The sequence below is a fragment of the Chiloscyllium punctatum genome, chromosome 11 (genome assembly GCF_047496795.1).
Source record: "Chiloscyllium punctatum isolate Juve2018m chromosome 11, sChiPun1.3, whole genome shotgun sequence".
NCBI classification, from domain to species: Eukaryota; Metazoa; Chordata; class Chondrichthyes; order Orectolobiformes; family Hemiscylliidae; genus Chiloscyllium; species Chiloscyllium punctatum.
The window spans coordinates 73,390,283-73,416,341 of NC_092749.1; the positions used below are offsets into that span (position 1 = coordinate 73,390,283).

Here is a 26,059-nt window from a genome sequence, read left to right on the forward strand (position 1 = left end):
AGTAGTAGTTGGATCTTTAAAGGTCCTATCCCAATTAATCTCATCCTGCTGTATTTTCATGCAAATTATTCCATTTCAGGAATTGAAAGTTGTATATAAATCTGCTTTCACCACCTTTTCAGACAGTGCATTCCACATCATTGTAATTTTTCTTTAAAAATCCATATATTCCCTTTGGTTCTTGTGCTAATTATCTAAAATCTGAGTATTTTTACTGACCTACACTGAAAACAGTTTCATTATTTAATCTGTCAAAACCCCTCTATAAAAATCTCCTGTTAGTTTTTTTTTGTTCTAAGGACATCAACCCCAGTTCATCTAAATGCTCTGTGTCACACCAGTACTGTATATTTCCAGTAAATCTCTGTACTTACTCTAAAACCTGGATGCATTTTCTAAAATATGCTGCTGAGAAGTTTGACACGATACTCCAGCAAGGTCTTGTATGTGCATTCTCGCTATCACTTTTAAATTGTGGACTTCAATATTGCCAATCGCTTTATTAAGTGGTGCTTTGTCTGACTACTTCAGGGACAGTGTCTTATTAAAGTAATCTAATCCCATTACTTCATAGTTAGTCTATTAATGTGAAGTATTATTGAATGCAGAGGGAAGGCTTTAAACGTTTGTTTCAGTTATTGTTATATCTTTTCTAGATGATACCACCTCGAGGATGTGCATACGTTTGTATGGTTCATCGACAAGATGCTTTTCGTGCTCTTCAGAAACTAAGCACTGGATCCTTTAAAATGGGGTCTAAAATTATTAAGGTGAGTTTAACTTCTGAACAAAACTATTAAACAAGTCATTTTCAGAAATTGAAAATAATGCAAAACCATGTCTTTGGCTTGTATTTTTAAAATAAACATAATATACATGTATAAAAGAATTATTAAAAATGATACCACTTTGGAATTTTTGTGCATTTTTGGTCTGGAATGTCTCTGTTCACAAGGAAGAGTGCAGAGCAGAGCTTCATTGACTCCTAATGCCGGTATAATGAAATACATGAACAGTGATTTGTCTGCCCATCTCCAGATTTGTTCCATGTATTATTTCAGAAAAAAATTGTTTTCCTCTTAGATTTTGGATCAGTATTAGAGGAAGATTTTGTTTTGTTAAAGGGCAGAATGTATTTAGATACTAAATCCTCTGCTGGAATGTACTTCCAAGATGCATCGACCAAAGGAAATCCTTCTTCAACAGTAACTTGAGATCTTTATTTTGTTTCCTATTAGCAGGTTCCAAAGAGTAACATATTTTTCATTAACATTTTTCTTGTCACTAAATACTGCTTTGTCCTGAAAGTGGGACATTTTTAATCCATTCATGAAATATAAGCACCATTGCCAAGATCAGCACTTGTTACCCTTAAGAAGGTAGTGTTTACCCCTTCCCTTTGATGACTGCACTTAATCTGGTGTAGATGCACCCACAGTGTTATAGCGAGGGAATTCCAAGTTTTGACCCAGAAATAATGAAGGAATGGCTGTATTGTTCCAAGTCTGGCCAGTATATCCAATGGAAGGAAACTTGCAGGTGGAGGTCTTCCTATGAATTTACTGTTCTGCTTTTGGTAGTATTCTTTGGAAGTTTGGAAAGTACTGGAATAAGAAGCATGTTGAATTTCTGGAATGCAGGAATTGTTTAAGTGATGTGATCTTATTAAAACATTCAAGACTCTGAGAAGGTTTGACGGAGTAGATGTTGAGAAGATTGTTACACAAATGGTGGTGGGTGAGTTGGGGGAGGATTGGTGTTGGAACTGTGAACTTGTGGGCATCATTACAGAACGAGGAGACCCATTTAAAATTGTAATGTGAAGAAATTTGTTCATACAGAGGTAGAATGTTTGGAATTGTCTACCCCAGAGAACTTTGGAGGCTAAATCATTGAAAGTATTTTAAAGAGTAAGTAGAGATTTGAAGTATCAGGGAGTTGAGAGGTATGATTAGCTTGCATGAAAGAGAAGTTTAGTCCTGAGCGAGAGCAACCATGATCTTATTGATTGGTGGGGTAGGCTTGAGGGGCCAAATGGCTGTTTCTTCTGTTCTAATGTAGACAAATTCATGAAGTGAGCAGATAGGTGGCAATTCAAGTGTGAAGTGATATAATTTGCTTTGAATACCATGAAGAGACAATGTACAATAAATAATGCAACTCTAAAGGGGGTGAGAAACAGAGCAACCTGTGTTTAATTTAATTACTGAAGCTGGCAAGACAAATTGAGAAAACTGCTAATAAAGAACATAATATTCTGGTCTTTATTAATGGAGATCTAGAATACAAGAGCAAGATGGTAATGTTGAACTTAATGTTAGACATGAATTCAATGTCAGCTAGAGTATCATGTCCACTTCTGTGTAGCGCATTGTAGGCACCATGTGCAGACATTGGTGAGAATGTAGTATATATTTGAGATTAGTTCTAGAGATAAGAAATTCCAGTTAAGATAGGTTGGCAAAAACTGAGGCTAAGGCTGAGAAGTGATTTCATTGGAGTATTCAAAATCATGAAAGATTTGGTTAGAGTATTTAAGGGAATAAATATTCCCTATTCCTGAAAGGATCAAGTACAAGATTTATTAGTAAAAGAAGCTAAAGTGATATGAAGGGAAACAAATTCATGCAGCAAATGGTTAGATTCTGGACTGCACTGCTTGAGACTGTGGTGGAGATGGTTTTAATCATAAGATCATATGACCCTGCCCTTTTCTCCACTTCTCTTGATTCCCCTATTGATCAAGAGGCGTTCCAAAGGGAATTATGGCTAGTTGAACAGGAACAATGTGCAGGATTACATGGAGAAGGCAGGAGAATGAAATTATGTGAGATGCTTGTTCACAGACATTTATTCAATGGCCTATTGCACTGTAGCTATACTGTGAAATCCACTACCTGCAAGCAACTCGGTTGTAAATGCCTGAAAAGTACATAGTATAACTGTACAGAAACATTTATTACTTATATTGTTTCACGGTAGTCAATTGCTTAATCAATCGTTTTCCAAATTTAGTTGCTTTTAAAAGGTGCCTATTGGTATATTATAGGGAAAAAATGTCTGAATTGTAAGAATCTCATGCATTTAAAAAATAAGCTGAGGTGGTGATTAGTTTGATTCATCTCATAGTGTTCAGCCATAGTACCTTATTGATTTCAAAGCAGTGCTGTCAAGTATTTCCGATCATCAAACACCACAATTGGGACAACCCTTGAAATGCATTGCCTGACAAATTCTGAAAAGGGAATTATAAATCAAGAGGTATTAATGGAGAAAAATATCTATGCAAGGTTTGTGTAGGTTTGTAGCTCAGGTTGAGGTTTAGGGTGTAGGTTTGCTCGCTGACCTACAGCAAACCTACAGCTCAGCGAGCAAACCTACACCCTAAACCTCAACCTGAGCTACAAACCTTGCAAAAACCTATGGGCGCAACACGCTACAACTTGCCCGAAGATGGGAAAGGAATGCCATCCGAGAGAGTTCCACCCACGAACAACTGTACTTCCTGCATGAATGTTTAAGAAAACAGGTACTGCCAAAATGTCTCCAATATAAACCACTGATAAAAACACCTCAAGCCAGAACAAAACAGCCGCAGAATGCTCCGAGAACTAATACCTACAGCTCAGTGAGCAAACCTACACCCTAAAAATATCTATATTTACTGTGATCATGCTCCGATATTTTATATACTACAGGAATGGTTTGTGAAGTAGTAATAAATGCACAAATTTAGTATACTTAATTAAGAGAGGATAATAGTACCAAAAAATACTGATGGAATCTAGAGAGGAATCTAGATGAACTCTGTGCTTTTAATACCTGGAATCTCTTGATATCCTTGTCTAATCTATCTTATCTTTTTTTCCCTTAGATTGCTTGGGCTTTAAATAAAGGTGTGAAACCTGAATATAAGCAGTTTTGGGATGTGGACCTTGGCGTTACATATATTCCATGGGAAAAATTGAAATTAGATGATTTGGAAGGCTTTTCTGAGGGAGGCATGATCGACCAGGAAACTGTTAATAGTGGTATGGGGCCATCATTTTTCCTTAGTGGATTATCAAATATCTCTGATACATGTGATAATTTTCCTGCTTTTTTTTAAATCTCAGGAATTGTCTTTTCCTTGGGCTTTCAATTTTATGTTGAGTCTTAAATTTGACCACTGTTAATGGTGCCCTTTTCTGTTTTGTCAAGCCTGTTTGATTATATATATTGAGTTTATATATTGTTTCCATGACCAATAGTAGGTCATTGCTGTAGCTCCAATATAAGTAATAGTTCTGCACATTGCAGTAGAACACCAACCTCCCAGATTTAGCTTTTTGGCCTGGCCTACTCCAAATTCGGACTGCTTTGGCTGGTTCACTTTTGCTACCTGCAATTTACAAAATGAAAGCCAGTTTGTGGCCATGACCAATACATCACCCAGTTTGTAAGATGTGTGCATACACCTATCCACCTTTTTTATTTTAAGACCTCATTCAAACTATCTGTCCAAAGGTTAGAACTAGATTTTTACTTAATAAAGTTATGACAGACATATGATAACATATGAAGTTTAAGAGGGGTAGGGAGGATTCTCCTCTGTTAAATTTTTAAAAAAAAATAGCACTGAAACTTGTGTGCATCGCTCAGCATGTTATTAGGGAAGCATCCCAGGTCTTCTTTGGCTCCATTCTCAGAAATGGATTGCTAATGCAATCAAATAATGCAAACATAAACTTGTTAGCAAGGTATGTTGATCCAGTTAAGGGGACCCTGAGACTTTCACCATTGTACATGATAGAGACACGAATAGGTGCAAAAGTAGGCCATTTGGTCCTTCATGTTTGCTTTGCCATTTAACAAGATGATTGCTTCAATCCACTTCCCTGTGCTGTCTCTTAGACCCCTTAATACTCAAAAGCTACTCTGTCTTGAATGTATTCAAAACTGAATATTCAGTGTTCTGAGGTAGAGAATTCAGGATTCTCAATGTTGCAGTAAAGAAATTTATTTTCGTCTCTGCTTTAAATGGCCAACTACATTCTGTTATCAGCAAACTTGGATGTTACACTCAATAACGTCCACTTGATATTTAGTATCATTCACTAATTCATTAATACAGATTGTAAATAGCTATGGCCCAAGTCTGGATCCTTGCAGTTCATCCCAAGTTACAACTTGAGAACTCAAAAGTTTTCGAATATGCCTGTAAGCATTAACCAATCCTCAATCATTATCTTTATGAATTACCACCAATTTCATGGCTCCTCATTTTGCATTCATCAGTTACTTTCTGAAAGTCATCAAATACACTGTCTTTATTGGTTCCCCCTTATCAATTCAGTTATGTTCTCAAAAGCTTCTAGGTTTGTTAAGAACATAGAACATAGAACATAGAACAATACAGCGCCGTACAGGCCCTTCGGCCCTCGATGTTGCGCCGATCAAAGCCCACCTAACCTACACTAACCCACTATCCTCCATATACCTATCCAATGCCCGCTTAAATACCCATAAAGAGGGAGAGTCCACTACTGCTACTGGCAGGGCATTCCATGATCTTACGACTCGCTGAGTGAAGAACCTACCCCTAACATCAGTCCTATATCTACCCCCCCTTAATTTAAAGCTATGCCCCCTTGTAATAGCTGACTCCATACGCGGAAAAAGGTTCTCACTGTCAACCCTATCTAACCCCCTAATCATCTTGTACACCTCTATCAAATCACCCCTAAACCTTTCCTTACCATAATTCAATGGTGACCCTGCTTAACCATAGCACATTCTTAACAGTTAATTGTCTGTTGACTAACAAACTTTAATAATGCTTTGAAAACCCTGGAATTTATTGTAAAAATATTTGGCGAATCTGTGATTGTAGCCTTTATTCATCAAATTCCATACAGTGCTTGCTTCTGTTAATACTTCCTGTTTTTAAGATTGCAAATAGTAAGTAGCAGGAAAAAATTAAAAACACAGGAAAGGTGGAAGTTAAGAATATAGATTGATTATGAAAAAAAAGTTGTGCACTATAAATTACAGTAAGATACTCCATGACCTCTTTTTAGTAGTAACGACCGAACACTATATTTCAGAGTGGGAGTCAAGGAACACGGAGCCTGTAAAAGAGAATGTGATCCAACCTGTAACTACTGAAAGCACTCAACCAACATCACAAGGAGAGACATTCACACAAGCTGTCACTATGCTACCTGTTCAGGTAACAGCATTATTTAATCTTCAGCAAATATACTTATTGTTTTATTGTTTTTTGTAATATCTATTGTTTTAGTTGTACAAGCTATTTTGGTAGCTCAAGCAAATAGAGAATGTCAGTTTAAGCCAAGAACAAGAAAAGTCTTATTACTTGAATGATTCATTAAATTTATAAACTAAATTCTATTTACTGTTCTGTTAATGAAGGTGATTATAAAGGGATTGCCTTGTTGGTAACATGTAACTTTATTTTTTACATAAAAGTTATCTTGGAGTTGACATTGACAGATGTCCATGAGGTAAAATAGGTAATAACCAATCTGTCATTTCAAGTTTCCTCTTGTATTTTAGAGAAGCAAATTGCTGAAAATGGTACTCAAACCACATAGAGTGAGTAAACTTATTACAGTTTAAGAAAGAACAGCATCTGCGTCATATTTCTCATCCTAGATATTCCTCCAGTGACTTTCAAGGTTTCCAAACAATTGATCTTTGGCTTTGTTTGAGAGTCTGCTCCAAAGCTTTTGTTTAATTCGTTATAAGAGAAAGAATAATTGTTTTTGTATAGTTAAAAATCACACAACACCAGGTTATAATCCAACAGGTTAGAACTAGATTTTTACTTAATACAGTTATGACAGACATTTGATAACATATGAAGTTTAAGAGGGGTAGGGAGGATTCTCCTCTGTTAAATTTTGAAAAAAATAAAATAGCACTGAAACTTGTGTGCATCGCTCAGCATATTAATTTAATTGGAAGGTTTAATTGGAAGCACACCAGCTTTCGGAGTGTAGCTCCTTCATCAGGTGATAGTGGATGAAGGAGCAATGCTTCGAAAGCTAGTGTGCTTCCAATTAAACCTGTTGAACTATAATCTGGTGTTGTGTGATTTTTAACTTTGTACACCCCAGTCCAACACCAGCATCTCCAAATCATGTTTTTATATACTTTTCACAGTCTTGGCAATCCTGTGGAGTTTGAGTGTTGTCACTATTGTAAAGGAGAAAGAGCAGCAATTTATTCTACCTAATAACATTGGTGTACCCTTTGTGCTAGAGCTTATGTTTGCCACAGTAAAAGACATCATAACATCATATAAGATGAAGATTGTCCATTAAAACTACAGCGGTGAGAGCACTTAAAGGCAATTATTAAAAAATAAGCTCCAGTGATTGTTAAGTGTGTGAATTTCCAATAATTTTTAGATTAGTCAGGCATATGTAAGAAACATAATTTCAGAACTTTCATTCTTTTTGCAATTAATTATCATTTGTTTTCAGATCCCAGTGACTCCAACTGTGTCAGCGATTAGCATGGTGCAGCCACCAGCCTTTCCTGTATCAATGTCTATCCCTCCTCCAGGCTTCAACCCAGCCATTCCGCCACCTCCATTTTTACGGCACAGTTTTAATCCTTCGCAACCACCACCAGGTACAGAATGATCAGTTTTTGGTTCTTCTGTGTGCAGTGTTCTAAATGCTAAATTCGTATAAAATAAGTTGTATTCTGCTTGGACTTGGTTTCTCCACTATTGTACATTGGCTATTCATAGAGTTAATATAGCTGAACATTGTAATGCTGCAGCAGTATGTTTTGAGATTGACAGTTCAGCATTTGCTGAATTTTGGAAGCCACCTACCGACATTGCTGCTACTTTACATTGAAAATACAGTTTCCCATGTGAGTTGACTATCAAATTTTAATAATGCCTTAATAATAATCTATTTGTGAAAATCTTTGGGGCAACTTCAGTAACTGACTCCATGAAATGCTTGCTGCTGTTAGATAGATTATAGATTCCCTACAGTGTGGAAACTTGATAAAACCTGGTAATGCATGCAAATCAAAGGTTTTCCCACAGCATTTAATGTGTGAGCTTTATGAAAGAATTCTAATTTTGACTTGCACTTGGCATCTTGGATAATGGGTTATACTTTAGTTCCACTCAGCATACTGGCAGTGTAACACTTGATTGTGAATGTCTTACTTTATGTAGTTTTCTGAATGTAGTGAATTATACAAATATATTAATCCATTTATACTAATGGGTCACCATGCAGAAGATTATGATTATATGCATCACCAAATAATATTGGTTGTTAAGCTGGTGAAAGAAAATACCCTGCAAATGCTGGAAATTTAAAGGAAAACCAGAATAAGTTGAAATACACAGCTGATCGCTTTGACAAAAAAATTGGGTTAGAGACATTTTGGGTATGTAGTCTTTTGTCAGAATGGAAAACTAAAGAGAAGGAGGTGTGAAAAAGAACAAATTTGCCAGTCATGAGACATAAGTGAAGTATGATAACCTGAACTTTGTCTAATAGAAAATTATTAGCTGGCATAAACGATTATTGGTAAAGTGAAGATACTGAACAGTCATAGAGATGTACAACATGGAAACAGATCTTTCAGTCCAACTCATGCGTTCATTTCTGGGCTCCTTCCTATTGGAAGGATGTTGTGGAACTTGAAAGGGTTCAGAAAAAAATTACAAGGATATTGGAGGCTGAATAGGCTGGGACCTTTTTCCCTGGAAATTCGAAGGCTGAGGGGTGACCTCCGAAAGGTTTATAAAATGATGAGGGGCATGGATAGGATAAATAGAGAAAGTCTTTTCCCTGGGGTCGGGGAGTCCTGAACTAGAGGGTATGGCTTAGGGTGAGAGGGGGAAAATATGAAAGGGTCCTAAAGGGCAACCTTTTCACACAGAGGGTGGTGCTTTTATGGAATGAGCTGCCAGAGGAAGTGGTGGAGGCTAGTACAATTGCAATATTTAAAAGGCATCTGGATGGGTATATGACTAGGAAGGGTTTAGAGGGATATGAACCAAGTGCTGGTGAATGGGACTAGATGAGATTGGGATATCTGGGAATAAAATAACAAAAGACTACAAAAATGGTAAATGAAAAGACAGGCGAACCCCAAGCAAAGGCATGGACATTGGGAAGAATAAAAGGTTGTCTGGAGTTAGTGAGTGTGTGGAGCTGTAAAAGCAGAAAATCGGAAATAAAAACAAAGTAGGAGCAGAGTGGATCCGTCAGCTCTGGGTAAAGGAAAGTACAACATTTGAGCCTCCCTATTAGTGAAGTATGCGTATGGCCGTGATTTGGAGTATGCGTATGGCCGTGATTTGGAGATACAGATATTGGACTGTGATGTACAAAGTTAAAAATCGCGCAACACCAGGTTATAGTTTAATGGGTTTATTTGGAAGCACTTGCTTTCAGAGCACTGCTCCTTCATCAGGTGGTTGTGGAGAATAAGCTCGTAAGGTACAGAATTTACAGCAAACGTTTACAGTGTGATGTAACTGAAATTATGTATTGAAAAAGACCTGGATTGTTTGTTAAGTCTCTCATCTTTTAGAATGACCACATTGGTTTCAGTTCTTTCTTATGTAAATCGCAAAACTTTTTTTAAAAGTTGCGTTCTCAAGTGAACTTTAACAACTGGTGTCATGTCGGCCCAGAACATGCATTGAAGGTGTGAGCTGTCCTGTGTGAGATTCTGTGCCACAATAGTCGGACTGATTCTAATCTAAAAAATGGATTTATAGAATCTTACATAGATTCATGCAGTTTTTGAGCAAAATAAAATGTACTTCTGCAAATACAAATTCACCCCACAAACTTTTATGTGTATGTGTGCGTGTGGGTGTGTGGGGGAGGTGGGGGTGTTGGGGGTTGAGTGTCTGAGTGAGAGTGAGTGTAAAGGGGTATATGTTTGTGAGAGGCAATGACTGTGGAAGTGTACGTGTGAGCGCGCGTGTGTGTGTGTGTGTGTGTGTGTATGTATGTATGTATATATATATATACATGTATAGTACAATGGGTCACCTGTACTGTGACATGAACGCAAGGTCCCAGTTGATTTTTAACTAAGCGTATGGTGTTTACCTTTTTTTATCGAGGGATCAGAGATCATGCTTGATAAATCATGATTAGTGAAGAATCACAATTGTTTTACTGTACAGGAGGTGGCCATTGTGTCTGCACCAGCTACCCACTAAGCATTGTGACTTGGTGCCATTCTTCTGTCTTTTAGCTGTACTCTGGCACATTGTTTCTATTCAACTACCCATCTAGTACCCTTTGCATTGCTTCAGTTGAACCCACCTCCTCCACATTTCCAAGAAGTGCATTCCTGACCTAAACTATTCATTGTGTTAAAAGATTTTTTTTTCTCAATCAAACTTCCTTAGACTACAGATGCTGACTGATTTGTGTATTTGCAATGATTCCTATTATTTATAGTAACCTCTTGTCCTTCTTTCCCAATTTTTTAGTGCAATAAAGTTTAGGTGTTTAGTTTTTTAATAATAGAATAGAGTTGAAGGCTCGTGAATTCTAAATTGGTCACAAAATATATTTAGTTAATAATTGTTCAGGTAATTGTGGCAAAGTATGTAGCTGCAGATTATTCAGGTTAATTGTAAGATTTAAATTGTTGTAAGAGTTAAAATAGAAAGTATATCAGTTGAAAGCAAATCTTAGCAAGACTTATACATTTAATGGTAACATTCTAGAGTGCATGTTCGTAGTCCCTTGAAAGAAAAGTCACAGGAAGATAGGATAGTGAAGAATGCGTTTGGTATGCTTTCCTTTAATGGTCAAGAGTATTGAGTATAGGAGTTGGGAGGTCATATTGCGGCCATACAGGACATTGGTTAGGCCACTGTTGGAATATTGTGTGCAATTCTGGTCTCCCTCCCATTGGAACAATGTTGTGAAACGTGAAAGGGTTCAGAAAATATTTACAAGGATGTTGCCAGGGCTGGAGGATTTGAGCTATAGGGAGAGGATGAATAGGCTGAGACTGTTTTCCCTGGAGTGTCGGAGGCTCAGAGATGACCTTATAGAGGTTTTGTAAAATCATGAGGGGCATGGATAGGATAAATAGGCAAAGTTGTTTCTCTGGAGTGGGGGAGTCCAGAACTAGAGGACATGGGTTTAGGGTGAGAGAGGAAAGATATAAAAGGGACCTAAAGAGCAACTTTTTCATGCAGAAGGTGGTACGTGTATGGAATGAGCTGCCAGAGGAAGTGGTGGAGGCTAGAACAATTGCAGGATTTAAAAGACATCTGGATGGGTATATGAATAGGAAAGGTTTACGGGGATGTGGACCAAGATCTGGCAAATGGGACTAGATTAATTTAGGATATCTGGTCGGCATGGTTGAGTTGGACCGAAGGGTCTGTTTCCATGCTGTACATCTCCATGACTCTAAATTGACCAAGGATGCTAAATAATCATGAAATTCATTCATGTTAACTGTAAGATGGGATTAAAAACATGTAGTTGATTTGGGCTGGATGTTTGTTTGATTGTCAGCTCTCATTACCTTATACACAGCATATTGTACCCCCTAAAACAGAAAATGCTTATGCTATTGAAGCTAGAAGCGAACCTTCCATACAGAAAGCATTAGCATGCAAATAACTTCCAAATGGAGAAAGTTAAAAGACTTGTGCTACAATATTTTAGTACATCTTTAATAGCTGCCGATGTAAAAAGTATTAGAATAAATAACTAGTTGCTGAATTGACTCCAAAGTTGTGTAGGGTAGACAAATATTAAGTAATTTGTACTTGCCTGTCTTTACTTAATTTTTTGAAAGGCAGATGCTATTTAACAAAATTCAAAATGGTTCATTTCAGTCATTTGGCTGAATTAGCACACATTGAGTTATGTTTGTTACAATAGTAATTTATCTAAATTATTATGTTGTGGATTCACTGGAGGCTCACTTATGTTATCTAGTATGGTGAGAAAATGTCTGAAAACAAACATTCCAGCTCAGTGAGCAAACTTACATCCAGAACCTCAACCTAAGCTAGAAATCTTCTCAAAACTCGCTAAATTATTATGTATATGATTGAATTAAACTAACCCTACAGATCTTACTCTGATTTAGGCAAAGCAAAATAAATTACAGCTTGCAATACTGAAGGACTGCTTTTAATCCCATGTGCAGGTTACCTACCACCGCCACCAGTCGTTCCACCTCCAGTTGTTGGGCCTTCTATTCCTCCAGTGCAAACCTGTGAGTATATTTAAAATATTCACGGTTGCTTTACGTTTGTCTCAATTTTTGATGGCTGTTACTGCACTAGTTTACAGAAGGTTAATTAAAGAGAAATTTAAAAGACTTCATTTTTTCATTCTGATGGATTATTATTTATTAAGAACAAATGAATGCATCAGGGATGAGAAATCCTCATTTTAGATGGAATTTTAACTTTTTAATAAAGAGGTCAAGCTGTTTAAGTTTTTTTTACTCTTGCCTATGCCTCCCTTCTGCCTTTATTGCTAATTACTCCATGGTCAAAGCTGGGAAGAGAGAGCATTTGAAAGTCTGGAAATCTTTGCTAGTACTGAGGTCAGAAGCAGACACAAAGGAGTAACCGCTCATCTCCTGGCAGAGGTGAGATCTGCTGGCTGCTTGATTGAGGTACGGATTTTAGCAGATAGCAGTGGGAAGAAACAGCAGAAACTTAGTCTCAGCTCGCTTTGGGAAACAGTTGAACGCAAGTCGGAAGGAGCAACCAACACTCACATGTCTGCACAGTTTAGCCAGTGTAGAGAGCGACAAGGCTCCCAAATCTCAGCAGAGTTTAGTTGGCAAGATTGCCGAATGGGTTGAGGGGAATGAATGGGAGGGGTTTTTGGTAAGTTGGTCGGATGTGGAAAGAGGAAAGGAGCTGGTTACATAGTGGTAGTGGACAGAAAGACTTCATTAAGCTTTCTATCACCAAGGGATTGGAGAACTTGATTGAATCCTATATGAGTATATCAAGTAATGGTTTTATAAATACTTGAAGAATTTTGATACTTACCTATATTATCTGTTGTATAACATGCAAACATTAAATATATACTGAATACTACAATGCTGCCAAATTGTTTAGTTTTTGCTGGCATCTAAGCTTGTTAATTTTTGAATGTCTTAATTTTACACATTCTTGCATGGGATGTAGATAGTGGCAAAGCTGGCATTTGTTGCCCAACAAGAATTTCCCTTGAAACAATGATGGTGAACGGGTCACATTGGAAAATAGCTTGTGAATCACTGCCGTAGTCCTTTCCTTCACCGTGTTTGCAAAATCTAGCATGGTCACGCTCTTATGTTGTTATAGACTTGTGTCTTTTATGACCTGAACTAACTGCATTGAATGCTAAGGTCACTTTAGTGATTTTATGCATAAACATGGTCCATTAGTTTGCCAGTTATAGAGATAACCCTAAGGAAGACTATTGTTCCTATCCTCCTGAAGTCTAACAATTCTACCTTTTAGAAGTGGCCTAGAAACATTTACATTCACTGCAGAGCATAAAAGATGTTAAAATTACTTGAATCCTTTGGCAAATTTTCAGACCAGTTTGTCTTCGTTCACTCTCATCCCTGAATGCATACTTTCTGAACTGTGGAAATGAAGTAGATTGTTCTCAATTTTGTTTGAAGATTATTCTCAAGTTTGTTGTCTAAAATTAATAGTGCAAAAAAATTATTTTGCAGCTCTAGTTTGCCCGCCTCTTTCCAACACCCAAGACAGTACAAAGGATTCCCCGTTTGGGAACCTACTTTCACACATAGGCTCTGGGCACAGCAATCTCCCAACTCCTAGTATTCCACCAGGGAGTATGTTTAATCCAATTGGCACACAGCCTCTCTCTTCTGGTCCAGGTGGATCAAATGACTTAGGGGCACCACGCACAGGTAGCCAAACGTCATCATCTGAAACAACATCTACTTCTGGGCCAGGTATGTAGTTCTTTTGAAACATTTTTACACTATCTTAGTTATTGCAACAAATTTATCTCCGTTAATACAGTTGATACCTTGTGCAATCTTTTTCCCTTATCCACAACAACTATTAGTTGAGTGAAAATTATGTGCTGTGAGAACGCTTAGTTATGCATAAATTGAAATCTGACATTTGGATTGAAAGGAAATGATTTCTGCTTTGAAAATGCAATGTTTATTTTTGTTTAATTTTAAAATGAGCAATTTCTGTTTTCATTAGATATAACTTTAGCTATCTTTTTCCACCAGAGATACATAAATCTGGCTGTCTCTTTAAACATAATGTTTTGTAATAGCAGTATTATAACAGTATATAGAGGTTTAACTTTCCATTTGGTTGAAATAATGAGACATAAATGTTAAGTTTTTATATTTTGGTATTTCAGGGCATTGGCACAGTTGCTCACCATCAACAAGGTGACAGTGTGACATCTGTTGAGTTGAACTGCATTGTCAGTGTTGCACATCCAAAGCTACACATTTATAGGAAGACACAATAGTCTATTGTAGTTGCTTTGTTTCATTTTGGGCTATTTAGAGAATCGCATGCATGTTTCAATACATAGGGTGCATGATCAGCCATAGATTTATATTTAATAGCTTGTCGAGAATATTTGATTCCCAATGTAATGACCTTATCTCAATCACAAAGTTATAATGATGTCAGCTTCAATAAGTAGATTTTATTGTGATTTAAAGGTAGATCGAAAACGATGTGACTTGCTAGTGACATGCAGTTGTTTAGCAATGTGTTATTTGATTGAATGAAATGATTCTGGTGTTTCTGCAGCAACTTAACCAATCTCAATTGTTCCCCCACCCTCCACTACAATAGTGATGGAGTTGTCAACATTTTGTTAGTTGTAGGGACATTTTGCTACAATTGTTGAGTCTATTGATAAAACCGCATTTGTAGAAATATGTACTGTTTCAGTCTCGTTAGTGAAGAGTGACATTCAGATCTGTTCAAAAAAGGTTCACTTGGCTTATTTCTGGGGTGAAAGGCTTTTCTTAGGAGTAAAGTTGGGCCTCTAACCATTGAAGCTTAGATGAATGGGAAATGTTCTTTTTAGAAGCATAAAAGATCCTAAGGTGAATTAACATTTTGACTCCTGAGAGTACACTCCTTAAGGGAGAAACTAGAACTGAGGGAAACTGTTCACTGTTAAGGGATCTTCAGTTTAAGATCAATATGATAACGTTTTTTCTGAGAGTTGTTGGCCTTTGGAATTCTTTTTATTCAAAGAGCAGTGGAGGCTGCGTCAGTGAATACTTGAAGCTGAGTGAGATAAATTAGAGTCTTAGAGATGTACAACATGGAAACAGTCGCTTCCATCCAACTCAACCATGCCGACCAAATATCCTAAATTAATCTGGTCCCATTTGCCAGCATTTGGTCCATATCCCTCCAAACCCTCCTTATTCATATGCCATCCAGATGCCTTTTAAATGTAATTATACCAGCCTCCACCACTTCCTCTGGCAGCTTATTCTATACACACACCATCCTTAGGACCATCTTAAATCTTTCCCCTTTCCCTTTAAACCTGTGCCTTCTAGTTTGAACTCCCTCCCCCAAGGAAAAAAGACCTTGATTATTCACCTTATCCATGCCCCTCCTGATTTTTCCTGTGGGAGGGTTTCAAGGTATATAGGGAGTAGACAGAAAAGGATAGTTGTGGTCATGATCAAGTCTGTCATAGTCTTATGAAATGGTGGAGTAGGAGCTTGAGCCAAATGGTCTACTCAGGCTCTTAATATGTATGTTTGTATGTAAACATGGACAATAAAAACGAATACTGCCAGCCGGTTTAATGCTTCAATATACATTATAATACATACCTCGATACTGTAGACATAGAATATGATTGTGTTCATCTGGCCCAAAGCATCCTATTTATTGTGAGTCCTTACTGTTGCAGGAACTCAAAGTACAGTTTCAACTGGGTCAGTTCTGGGATTGCAACCATCAACACCTGCACCAGGACTACCCAATTTGCCACCTCCAAGTATGGTTGGACCAAGGATACCTGGAGTACTCCCACTGGACGTGCGTCCCGGAATGATGCCACCATCGCCAGGACAGCGGTTTCCATTGCTGATGCCCCCTCAGCCGAACCTGCCCCCTCAGCCGAACCTGCCCCCTCAGCAAAGCATGCCTCCTTCGTTATCAATTGACAGACCTCTTCACTCAGGGTCCAGAGCTCCCTTTCCACCAGTAAGTTCTTTCAGTAGGCTTGAAGGAGCATTTACAAGATCTGCAGTCCCCAGTTCTGAGAGCAGTACTAATGCAAGCCAAGGTACTGCAGATGAAAGAAGATCTACTGGAAATGATCATTCTTTTCAGCGCAACAGCATACAACAAGAAGGTGATCGGGATTATCGCTTCCCACCAGTGGATAACAGCGACAGTCTTGGAAGACGTGATCAATTTGGATTTGGTCCTGACCAAAGATGGGGCTCGAGAGATTTTGATGAACGTGAGCGTCGTGCCATGCCCTTTGGTGGTCCTAAAGGTTTTCATGATGATCATGAAGCATATAGTGGAAGAAATTTCAGGTTTGATGGAAGAAGTGGTCCGATATGGAACCGGAGTTTTGATCAGGAAACCCATCGGGATCTTGATGATCGCAGTAGGCCTTGGGAACGCCAGAGAGATCGTGACGACCGAGATTTTGGCTTTCGCCGAGATGTAAATGGAAACCGTTTTGGAAGAGACAGAGAGCAAGATCACTGGGTTCCTCCTCGGCATAGGTTTGACTATTTTCAAGGGACCACTGATCACCAAAAACCTGATGATAGGCCTCGGGTAAATGGTGACTTCTCAGAAACAAACAGCCAGACACCAAACAAGGAGCTCGCAAACAATGACCCTGAAGTGTCTGTGAACCTTGCATCTCCATCAGATGGAAGTGTGGAGAAGGATGACTTAGAAAATCAACCTGTAACCGAAAACACAGATACCGAGGGGACATAATTGTCATACGGTATGGCAATATTTTGTATAGGTGGTCATCTGCAGTGGACAAAATGGTTGACTGGAACTTGAGAAAAGTCACTGTTGTCTGCGAGACAATTTAATCCGATGTACATCCTTTCACTCTAATAACTGAAGTTAATGTGTACAACTGACCTGTACAGACTGTTGTTCTTTAGTTGAACACGGTAGGTAACGACATTTTTTTTTCATGCTTAGAGGCCAGAACTCCCACATTTCTTTTAATTTGAGGAAGATATAATAGCTTGCCAAAAAAAAATTTTAAATTGATCTTCCTATGGAAGATAGGTAAATTTGTAGCTGTTACAGCTGGGATGGAATAAAAGTGGAGATAGTAATACTTGTCAGAAAGGCATAATCTGAATTTTTCCATTCCCTGAAACTGCTACAATATTTAAATTTAATGCTTTGACAAAAAGGAGTTACTGTTTCATGTTTTATCCTGTTGACAGCAATCGCCTAGCCCATTCACAGTGAGCAGTGCAGTACTGAGGTGTAGAAAAAAAATTGTAATACGTTTCTGTTTTGTAAAAACAAAAAAGATATTTTAATTCTCTTATAGTCTGGTCTCTGTTAATCCCAGAATAATAAATGTTTGTGATTTGTCCCTCGTACTGCAGTGAGTAACGGCTGAAAAACAGTCATTTGAATGTTGGGTGCATTCTGTTTTTAGATGCTAATAAAACGTTTGTTTGATAATGTTGTGATCTTCAGTTCATCTGTTTTTTTTTTGCAAAGGAAAGGTGCCATCAAAAAATGGTGATTTGATTTAGCATCAGGAAAAATGTAAGGAAAATAATTAAAGAAAATAATTAAGTAGCAATGGGGGAAAGGAGTCCAGAGCCACTCAGTGTTGTGGAAGTTGAGATTTTTTTCTTTAGAATTGCCTTTCATCTCACCATCTCTTTTTTTTTTCTGAGTCTTCCAGTAAAAGTGTGGTTGATGCAATTTGCCCTATGCCATTCGAGTTATCCAGTGAGCGGGCCAAATTGGGTGTTTAAATTTTCCTTCCATTGAGATGAAAATTTTGCATCTGTAAAGCACTCCATCTGGTGGTCCAACTGATGTGAAACTAGCTAGAATAAAACAGGCCTTTAAACCTAATCTTCACCCTTCTAGAGGGAGGAAAGTGCTGATCTGACCTGTGTAGCTATGATCTGTTTAAATGAAAATCTCCATAATTATTTTGTCCTTTAGACAGATTGATAAAGAACAAAAATGAAATGAATTGTTGGCTAGGACTAATGTTTATTTCAGTTGAATGCTAGTATAAGAGCACATTGAGTATTATGTGAAATAGGCTTGACCAAATTTCACATGTGCTTTAGCCATCGTAATATTGGAACATGTTAGGCAGCATTGGTTAATGCAATGCCTTAAAAGTTTGTTTGCTCTTGTTAAAAGAAATTCTTGTGACTTTTTCAGCTAGTTGAATGAAAGGCAAGATTGTACAGGGATTCATGAATATTAAGTGGTCGACCATCAGTCTGTATTGAAAACACTACTAATAGAGCCAGATTTTATACCAGTTTCACCATAAAATGTAATCTTCCTCCTGTATTATCGAATTATTTATGCCTACAGAATTTTGGAAGCCAGAGCCTTCTGATTTAACTTACTGCTTTGAATCTTGGATCTGTGTACAGGTCAATGTTCTATCAATTACTTCTATTTGTGTTTCCCATAGTTGTATTTTCCAATAAATAAGAGTGCTTGTTGTTTTAGTTGTACAGCTGGTCACTATTGACTGTTATTACAGTATTTTTTTCATAAGTAAGCACTAGTCTGAGAGTTTAAAAGATGTTCTGTTTGGATCTGAACTTGTAGCTGATTTACCTAAATCTGTATTTCACAAAAATATTTTAGGTATTCATGTGCCCGTAGTAAAATTTTAACAGATTTGCAAACATGTGGAATTCAGTGCTGTTGTTGAAACCTTTTTCAAATGTAATTTTAGGATTGTTAATGACAATGACTGTATTTGGCAAAAAGAAAGTAAACAAAACTTGCAATCAATGCAGATTTTCACACATTAGGAGAAAATTACTTTGTAGAAATATTGAAGAATGATGAGCTTGGGAATGAAGGGGCAAAACTTCAAATATCTGTGTGCCAGGGAGAAAGTAAGTTGTATTCTTCTAGCAGTTGAGTGGCAAGAAATGGTGTCAGAGCTTCTACCATTAAGTCACCACATACCCCTAACTTACTGTCCATAACAGAAAATGCCCAGTTCCAAGATTTAGTTAGTGCCTGCTAATGGATACTGTTAGTTATTTATAGCATAAGGATTTTAAAATTTATATATTTGTCTATTCATTATGGATATTAGAACCTATTGTAGGTATAAGTTCAGAAATAATTGTGGTATGAGATGAAAAATAAGTCAAAAATTGCAAATACTGAGCAGAAAAAGCAGGTCAACCATCATCTGAAGAAAAATGTATTTGATGTTACTATCATTTTAAGAATTTGTAACTTTTTATTGCTATATTACCATCTCACAATCCTTTCTAGTATTTTTGGTTATGTTGCCGAGCCTCAAGGTTATCCAGCTACACGTCTTATGTTGGAATCTAGGTAACTATTTTGTGTGAAAATGAAGGGAATAGCGGAAAATTGACATAAGGTGGGAAAGTAGAGTGAATGCAAAATTCAGCCATGATCTTATTGGATCTCAGAGCTTGTGAACTCAAGCATACTCCAGCTGCTACATTGTTAAAGATGACTAAATATATTAAATATGTACCAGTAAGCAATAAGATTCACCAAAAATAACTTAAGTGCAGAATCAAATTGTGCATCCTGCTGTGCTGCCACTACTTCTTACAGTGCTGGCCATGAGCAAAATACTCACTATTATGTAACATTACTCTCAATTCAGACTTTAGACAGTTTGGTAAAATCTTTGTTTTAACCCTCTTGTCCACAGACAAAAACATTTTCTAAATTTTTTTGTCTAAACTGATATGTACTGCAGAATTGGGCTCTTTTGGTTTTGGTGCCTTTTTGATAACAAAATGATGTTGCACCACCTGCATATTTCTGTTGCAGTACTTTCCACCCAGCAACTTACTGGCGGTATTTGCCCTGGAAGTCGACACATTAATCAAATTGTTACATCTTTCATGTGTAACAGATGTGGTGCCAGTGTTGCCATTTCAGTCTCGTTGCCAAGCTAACATAGACAGCTGAACATGCGTATGGCAACAAGATGAACCTCCCCACCCACCCTTGCTTCAGTTCTTCAGTTCTATTTAAAGGGATAATTGTCAACTTGCAAATTAGTTGCAATTCTGTTCAAGTTTGTGGAAATTCATGGTGGTTAGAAGAGTTGAAGAAGTACTTATTGCCCAGCACTAAAGATAGGAAAGTCTTTGAATGTGCATGCAAATGTTTTGGTCTGGCCACTTGATTTTAGTCGAGAGGTATTCTTGCTAAAATTCAGTAAGGATGAGGGCACGCTATTTTAAGAGGGAGGACAAAGGACTTTTAGCAAGAAGCAGTCAACTATGGTGAGAACAGTGGATTTGTCATTTTTGCTTTACAAAATGAGACACTCAAAGAACTCTGCCACTTATTCTCACTCGACCAGGAAATAACTTTGCTAATACTGGATGTTCATGTGACCATAGTCGTCCATTTCTTCTTCTTTGGCTTTTAAATTAGCGCATGAAGCATATTTGTCATCTCCGTGTTTGCTGTCTATTGCTGCAGCTGAGAGATGACAGGTGCACTCTATGCCAAGAAACAGAAGTTCACTCTGCACTCTGAACAAAGAGAAACAAGTAAAGTATGCATAAGCTTTACTGCAATAATGAGCTTCCATGGGAGTCAACGTCATCAGCTATAAGTAAGTGGCCATGGCACTGCATTTCTATGCTGGGATCCAACTCGGCAACAAAAGTTTTCAAGCACTGTATGCACGTTTAGTGTGTGATTACACTCAGATGTCATACCTATCATCAATGCAGCAATCACCAATCTGCCATTGCCTTAGTTTTTCAAACACCACATCAAATCAGAGGGTACTTACTGGCGACTAGGACTATCTGCTTCACACCTAGCTCATGATTCCATTCTGCAATCCAACCACAAATGATCAGCATGCGTGCATTGTGAGCCATTGAAAAAACACTGGAGTCATGAAGCAAAAATCCCACTGCTTGGACTACCTGAAGAATGAACTGTCATGAGGTCATAGCTCTTTCTGTCAGGGGTACAGTAAGTAATTTGAGAGATGGAACAGAAGAGTTGGCTAGTACTGTTCATCTCTTTTCTGGCAAAGCTGTTGATAGCCACATACAACTGTTCCATTGAGTGCGTCACAAGCCCCTCCTATTGTACAACATATCTTGCCATCCTGTTGACCACAGTGCTGCTACAGAAGCCACCACAAAACAATCATTCCAAATCAATTTCATCCAACATACCAACCAATATTCTAAGCAAAAGTGAACTAATTATCCTTATATCTATATCTAATTGTCCTTAGTAGCTGTCTTTTAGTGTCCTTGCCAGGCTTAATATGCCTTCAACAAAACACAATTTGCTGGAGAAGCTCAGCAGGTCCGGCAGCATCTGTAGAGAGAAAGCAGTTAATGTTTTGTATCCAGTAACCCTCCTCCAGCAATTTATATTTTTGTTTCAGACTTTCATCCACAGTTCCTTGATTTATTTTAGTAGATCTTCACATTACTGGAGTAGCAATGCAACATGCCTGGTAGAAGGCGCTGACTTTTATAAATTAAGATGGTGGATAACTTTAAACGATTCTCTTAGGCAGATTGCGCAACCTCTGTGCGGGTGGCAGCAGTCTAGGCTGGTTGACCATCAGCAGAAAGGACACTAGCAGTGGTGGGAATATAACTGCTATTACCTAGATGGAACAGGCGATGCATGCCCCTCTCAATGACCTGCACTCCCTTAGGATGTTACCTTAACTAACCTCCTAAGGGGAAACAAAATGCAGGCTTCTCAAGACCCTGAATCTAAAACTGTCCAAGTAAGAATGACAACGAGTTGACATTTTATGACTTCAAATAGAACGTTCACATCAACACTCACAAACAGGAGCCATCCAATGCACTACACCAGAAGATGAGAGAATAGCAATTGAATGCTGCACATGGTGGAGTCCACAAGTGTTTTTCCACTATTTCCCCACCAAAAAGGAAATGGTGTAATGTCTGTGTAAAGCTCTTTACCAGATTGGAGACAGATTCCTCCTTGTTTTCTGACAGTAGCAACGCTTTTCCTGGTAAACCTACTGGTGGATCAATAAAGATGTACATCAACCTTTTTTGGCTGCTCCTTCGGAGCTCTCTGCAGCAGAACTCCTGTAACCTCTCCGTCCGAGGAATTAACATCGCCGCTATCCATTTCCCCCAAAACCTGGCTGCACCCCCTCATACCTGGTCACTCACCATGTGTACATCTGGAGTTGTGATTTTTCTTAAGTATCTTGAAATTCTGGTTTGACACCAGATTGACATTTTTTTATTCATTCACAGGATGAGGGTGTCACTGGCTGAGCCAGCATTTATTGCCCATCCCTAATTGCCTCGAGGGCAGTTAAGAGTCAATCAAATTGCTGTGGGTCTGGAGTTAGATATAGGCCAGACCGAGTAAAGATGGCAGAGTCCAACCAAGTGGATTTTTCCAACGACTGACAATGGATTCACGGTCACTGTTAGACTCTTATCTAGCAAAACTTGGGTATCTGAAAAGATGTAAGTACTAGGATAGAGTTTGTATGAGCTAAGGTGGGAAAGTGCATGTTTACACCATCTGCAGCTTGACAAATCAGGATAATAGGATGCAGAAGACATTAATTGTATGAAGGTAAGTTAAGTAGGACCAAACTGCCATCCTTGGTTTTCGCACCACAACCTCAATTGTGGCTGCACAAATGACTGCCAGCTTATCCCTTCAATGGCTTTGAGAGCATGCACCCTTGTCTTGCCAATGCTGGTTCAGACTACTACTTCCAGTATGGGCCCAAGTGTTCCTGTAAGTGTGGTAGTGTGTGTATTGTAAGATGAGAATAAGATTTGCAGCAGTGCTGAGTCTCTGAGAATGAGGTAAGCCTATGATTGTTGTGTATAGGTCATTCTTGTTTGGTATTCTTGGTAGATGAGGGACAGGCATGTGGTAAATAAAGCTGGTGTGTTTGTAGCATATGGCATCTGAAAATGCATTCATTAACATGGACCACTCATGAAGTCATTGAACTTTTTTTTGCAGCACTGCATCCATGTTGATGGTGACAGAGGCCTACAACACAGATAAACACCCATCAGTCCACCACATATGCACTAGTCAAAAACAGCCATCTAATTGTTGTAAACCCATTTTTTAGCCTTGTATGCCTTGGATTCGCAAGAGCACATCTAAATACTTGTTAAATGTGAGGGGTTTAGCCTGTATGACCCTTACAGGCAGAGTTTCAGATTCCCACCACTCTCTGGATGAATTTGTTGCCCTTACCCCAATGCCTCTTGGTCATTGATCCCTTCCTCCTTCCTTTCTAACCTATCTAGGTCCCTTGTTCTTGAAGTTATACTGCTGACATGGACAGTGTTAGCTCTTTGTTCCTGCTGCCTTCTTACTGTGTTTCGTGGGCGGCACGGTGGCACAGTGGTTAGCACTGCTGCCTCACAGCGCAAGAGACCCGGGTTCAATTCCCGCCTCAGGCGACTCTCTGTGTGGAGTTTGCACATTCTCCCCGTGTCTGCGTGGGTTTCCTCCGGGTGCTCCGGTTTCCTCCCACACTCCAAAGATGTGCAGGTCAGGTGAATTGGCCATACTAAATTGCCCGTAGTGTTAGGTAAGGGGTAGATGTAGGGGTATGGGTGGGTTGCGCTTCGGCGGGGCGGTGTGTGGACTTGTTGGGCCGAAGGGCCTGTTTCCACACTGTAAGTAATCTAATCTAATCTAATCTAATCTAAACCTATCTATTGAGAATAGGAGTAGGCCTTCAATCCATCAAGTCTTCTCTGCCATTTAATAAAATACTGGCTAATCTGCTTGTAATCTCAAGCCCAGATTCCAACCTGCACTATTAACCTTTCATCTCCATGCTTAGCATGAATCTATCCTGCTGTACCTTAAAAGTATTTTAAAATTCTGTTTCATGACATTTTCAGGAAGAGTGCAGAGAAAGGTTTACGAGGATGTTGCCTGGTATGGAAGGTGCTAGCTATGAAGAGAGGTTGAGTAGGTGAGATGTATTAAGGAGAATCCCAAAGCATTTTATTCTGATATAAGAAGCAAGCGGGTAACTAGAGAAAGGATTGATCTACTAAAGGATAATGAAGGAAGGCTTTATCGAACCTGAGAGAATGGGTATGATTCTGAATGATTACTTTGCAGCGGTGTTCACTGAGGAGAGGAACATGATGAATCTTGAGATTAGAGATAGAAGTTTGATTAGTCTAGATCACCTTGACATAAGTAGGGAAGATGTGATGGGTAGGCTAGAGGTTATTAAGGTGGACAAATCCCCAGGACCGGATGGAATTTATCCCAAGTTGCTTAGGGAGGCGAGAGAAGAAATAGCTGGGACCCTGACAGATATCTTTGTGGCATCCTTAAATACAAGTGAGGTGCCAGAGGACTGGAAGTTTGCTCATGTTGTCCCCCTGTACAAGAAGGGTAATAGGGATATTCTGGGTAACTACAGACCAGTGAGCCGGTGGTGGGGAAGTTGCTGGAGAGGGTACTGAGAGAGAGTATCTTTTTATATTTCGAAAAGAATGGGCTTATCAGTGATAGGCAACATGGTTTTTGTGCAGGGGCGATCATGTCTTACCAACTTGATAGAGTTCTTTGAGGAAGTGACCAAGTTGATAGATAAAGGAAGGACTGTTGATGTCATATACATGGACTTTAGTCAGGTGTTTGATAAGGTTGCCCATTTTAGACTAATGGAGAAAGTGAAGTCACATGGTGTGCAGGGTGTTCTAGCTAAGTGGATAAAGAACTGGTTGAGCAACAGGAAACAGAGTAGTAGTTGAAGGGGTTTTCTCGAAATGGAGAAAGGTGACCAGTGGTATTCCGCTGGAGTCAGTGTTGGGTCCACTGTTGTTTGTAATATACATAAATTATCTGGAAGAGGGCACTGTTGGTATGAGCAGCAAGTTTGCAGATGACACAAAGATTGGTGGACTGTCATAGAAAACAGGAGGATATAGATAGACTGGAGAGTTGGGTGGAAAAATGGCAGATGGATTTCAATCCAGACAAATGTGAGGTGATGCATTTAGGTAAGACTAATTCTAGAGTGAATTATACAATGAACGGAAGAGCCTTGGGAAAAGTTGATGAGCAGAGAAGTCTGGGAGTGCGTGTCCATTGTACCCTGACCATTGCTGCACAGGTGGATAGAGTGATCAAGAAGGTATATAGTATGCCTGCCTTCATTGGATGGCACATTGTGTATAGGAGCTGGCAAGTCATGTTAAAATTGTACAGAATGTTGGTTTGGCCACATTTGGAATACTGTGTACAGTTCTGGTCGCCACGTTGCCAAAAGGATGTGGACGCTTTGGAGAGGGTGCAGAGAAAGGTTTACGAGGATGTTGCCTGGTATGGAAGGTGCTAGCTATGAAGAGAGGTTGAGTAGGTGAGGTGTATTTTCATTAGAAAAAAGGAGATTGAGGGGGGACCTGATTGAGGTTTACAAAATCATGAAGGGATAGACAGGGTGGATAGAGACAAGCTTTCTCCAAGGGTAAAGGATTCCATAGTGAGAGGTCACTGTTTCAAGGTGAGAGGTGGAAAGTTTAAGGGGCTTACACGCAGCAAGTACTTCACACAGAGGGTGGTGGGCATCTGGAACGTGTTGCCAGCAGAGGTGGTAGAGGCAGGCCACGGTAGATTCATTTAAGATGCGTCTGGACAGATGCATGAGTAGGTGGGGAGCAGAGGGATACAAATGCTTCGGAATTGATCGACAGGTTTAGACAGTATATTTGGATTGGCTCAGGCTTGGAGGGCCGAAGGGCCTGTTTCTGGTCTGTAAATTTTCTTTGTTCTTTATTCAGG

General features: G+C 38.8%; 1 protein-coding gene across 4 annotated transcripts in view; it reads left to right on the forward strand.

Moving 5' to 3' along the window:
• tiam2a (TIAM Rac1 associated GEF 2a) overlaps positions 1-26,059 on the forward strand; it is a 289,699-nt gene that overhangs the window by 117,565 nt on the left and 146,075 nt on the right. For 2 of the 4 annotated variants that reach the window (XR_011961891.1, XR_011961892.1), the window contains exons 14-20: positions 657-770; positions 3,875-4,031; positions 6,087-6,211; positions 7,491-7,641; positions 12,187-12,255; positions 13,729-13,974; positions 15,939-17,181. Coding sequence is in view for 2 of the 4 variants with exons in the window: in XM_072581040.1 (XP_072437141.1) it covers positions 657-770; positions 3,875-4,031; positions 6,087-6,211; positions 7,491-7,641; positions 12,187-12,255; positions 13,729-13,974; positions 15,939-16,993 (1,917 nt within the window). In the remaining 2 variants the exon portion in view is untranslated. Of the gene's footprint in view, positions 1-656; positions 771-3,874; positions 4,032-6,086; positions 6,212-7,490; positions 7,642-12,186; positions 12,256-13,728; positions 13,975-15,938; positions 17,714-26,059 lie in introns of those variants that run through there. The other 2 variants (XM_072581040.1, XM_072581039.1) reach the window with 1 other exon arrangement.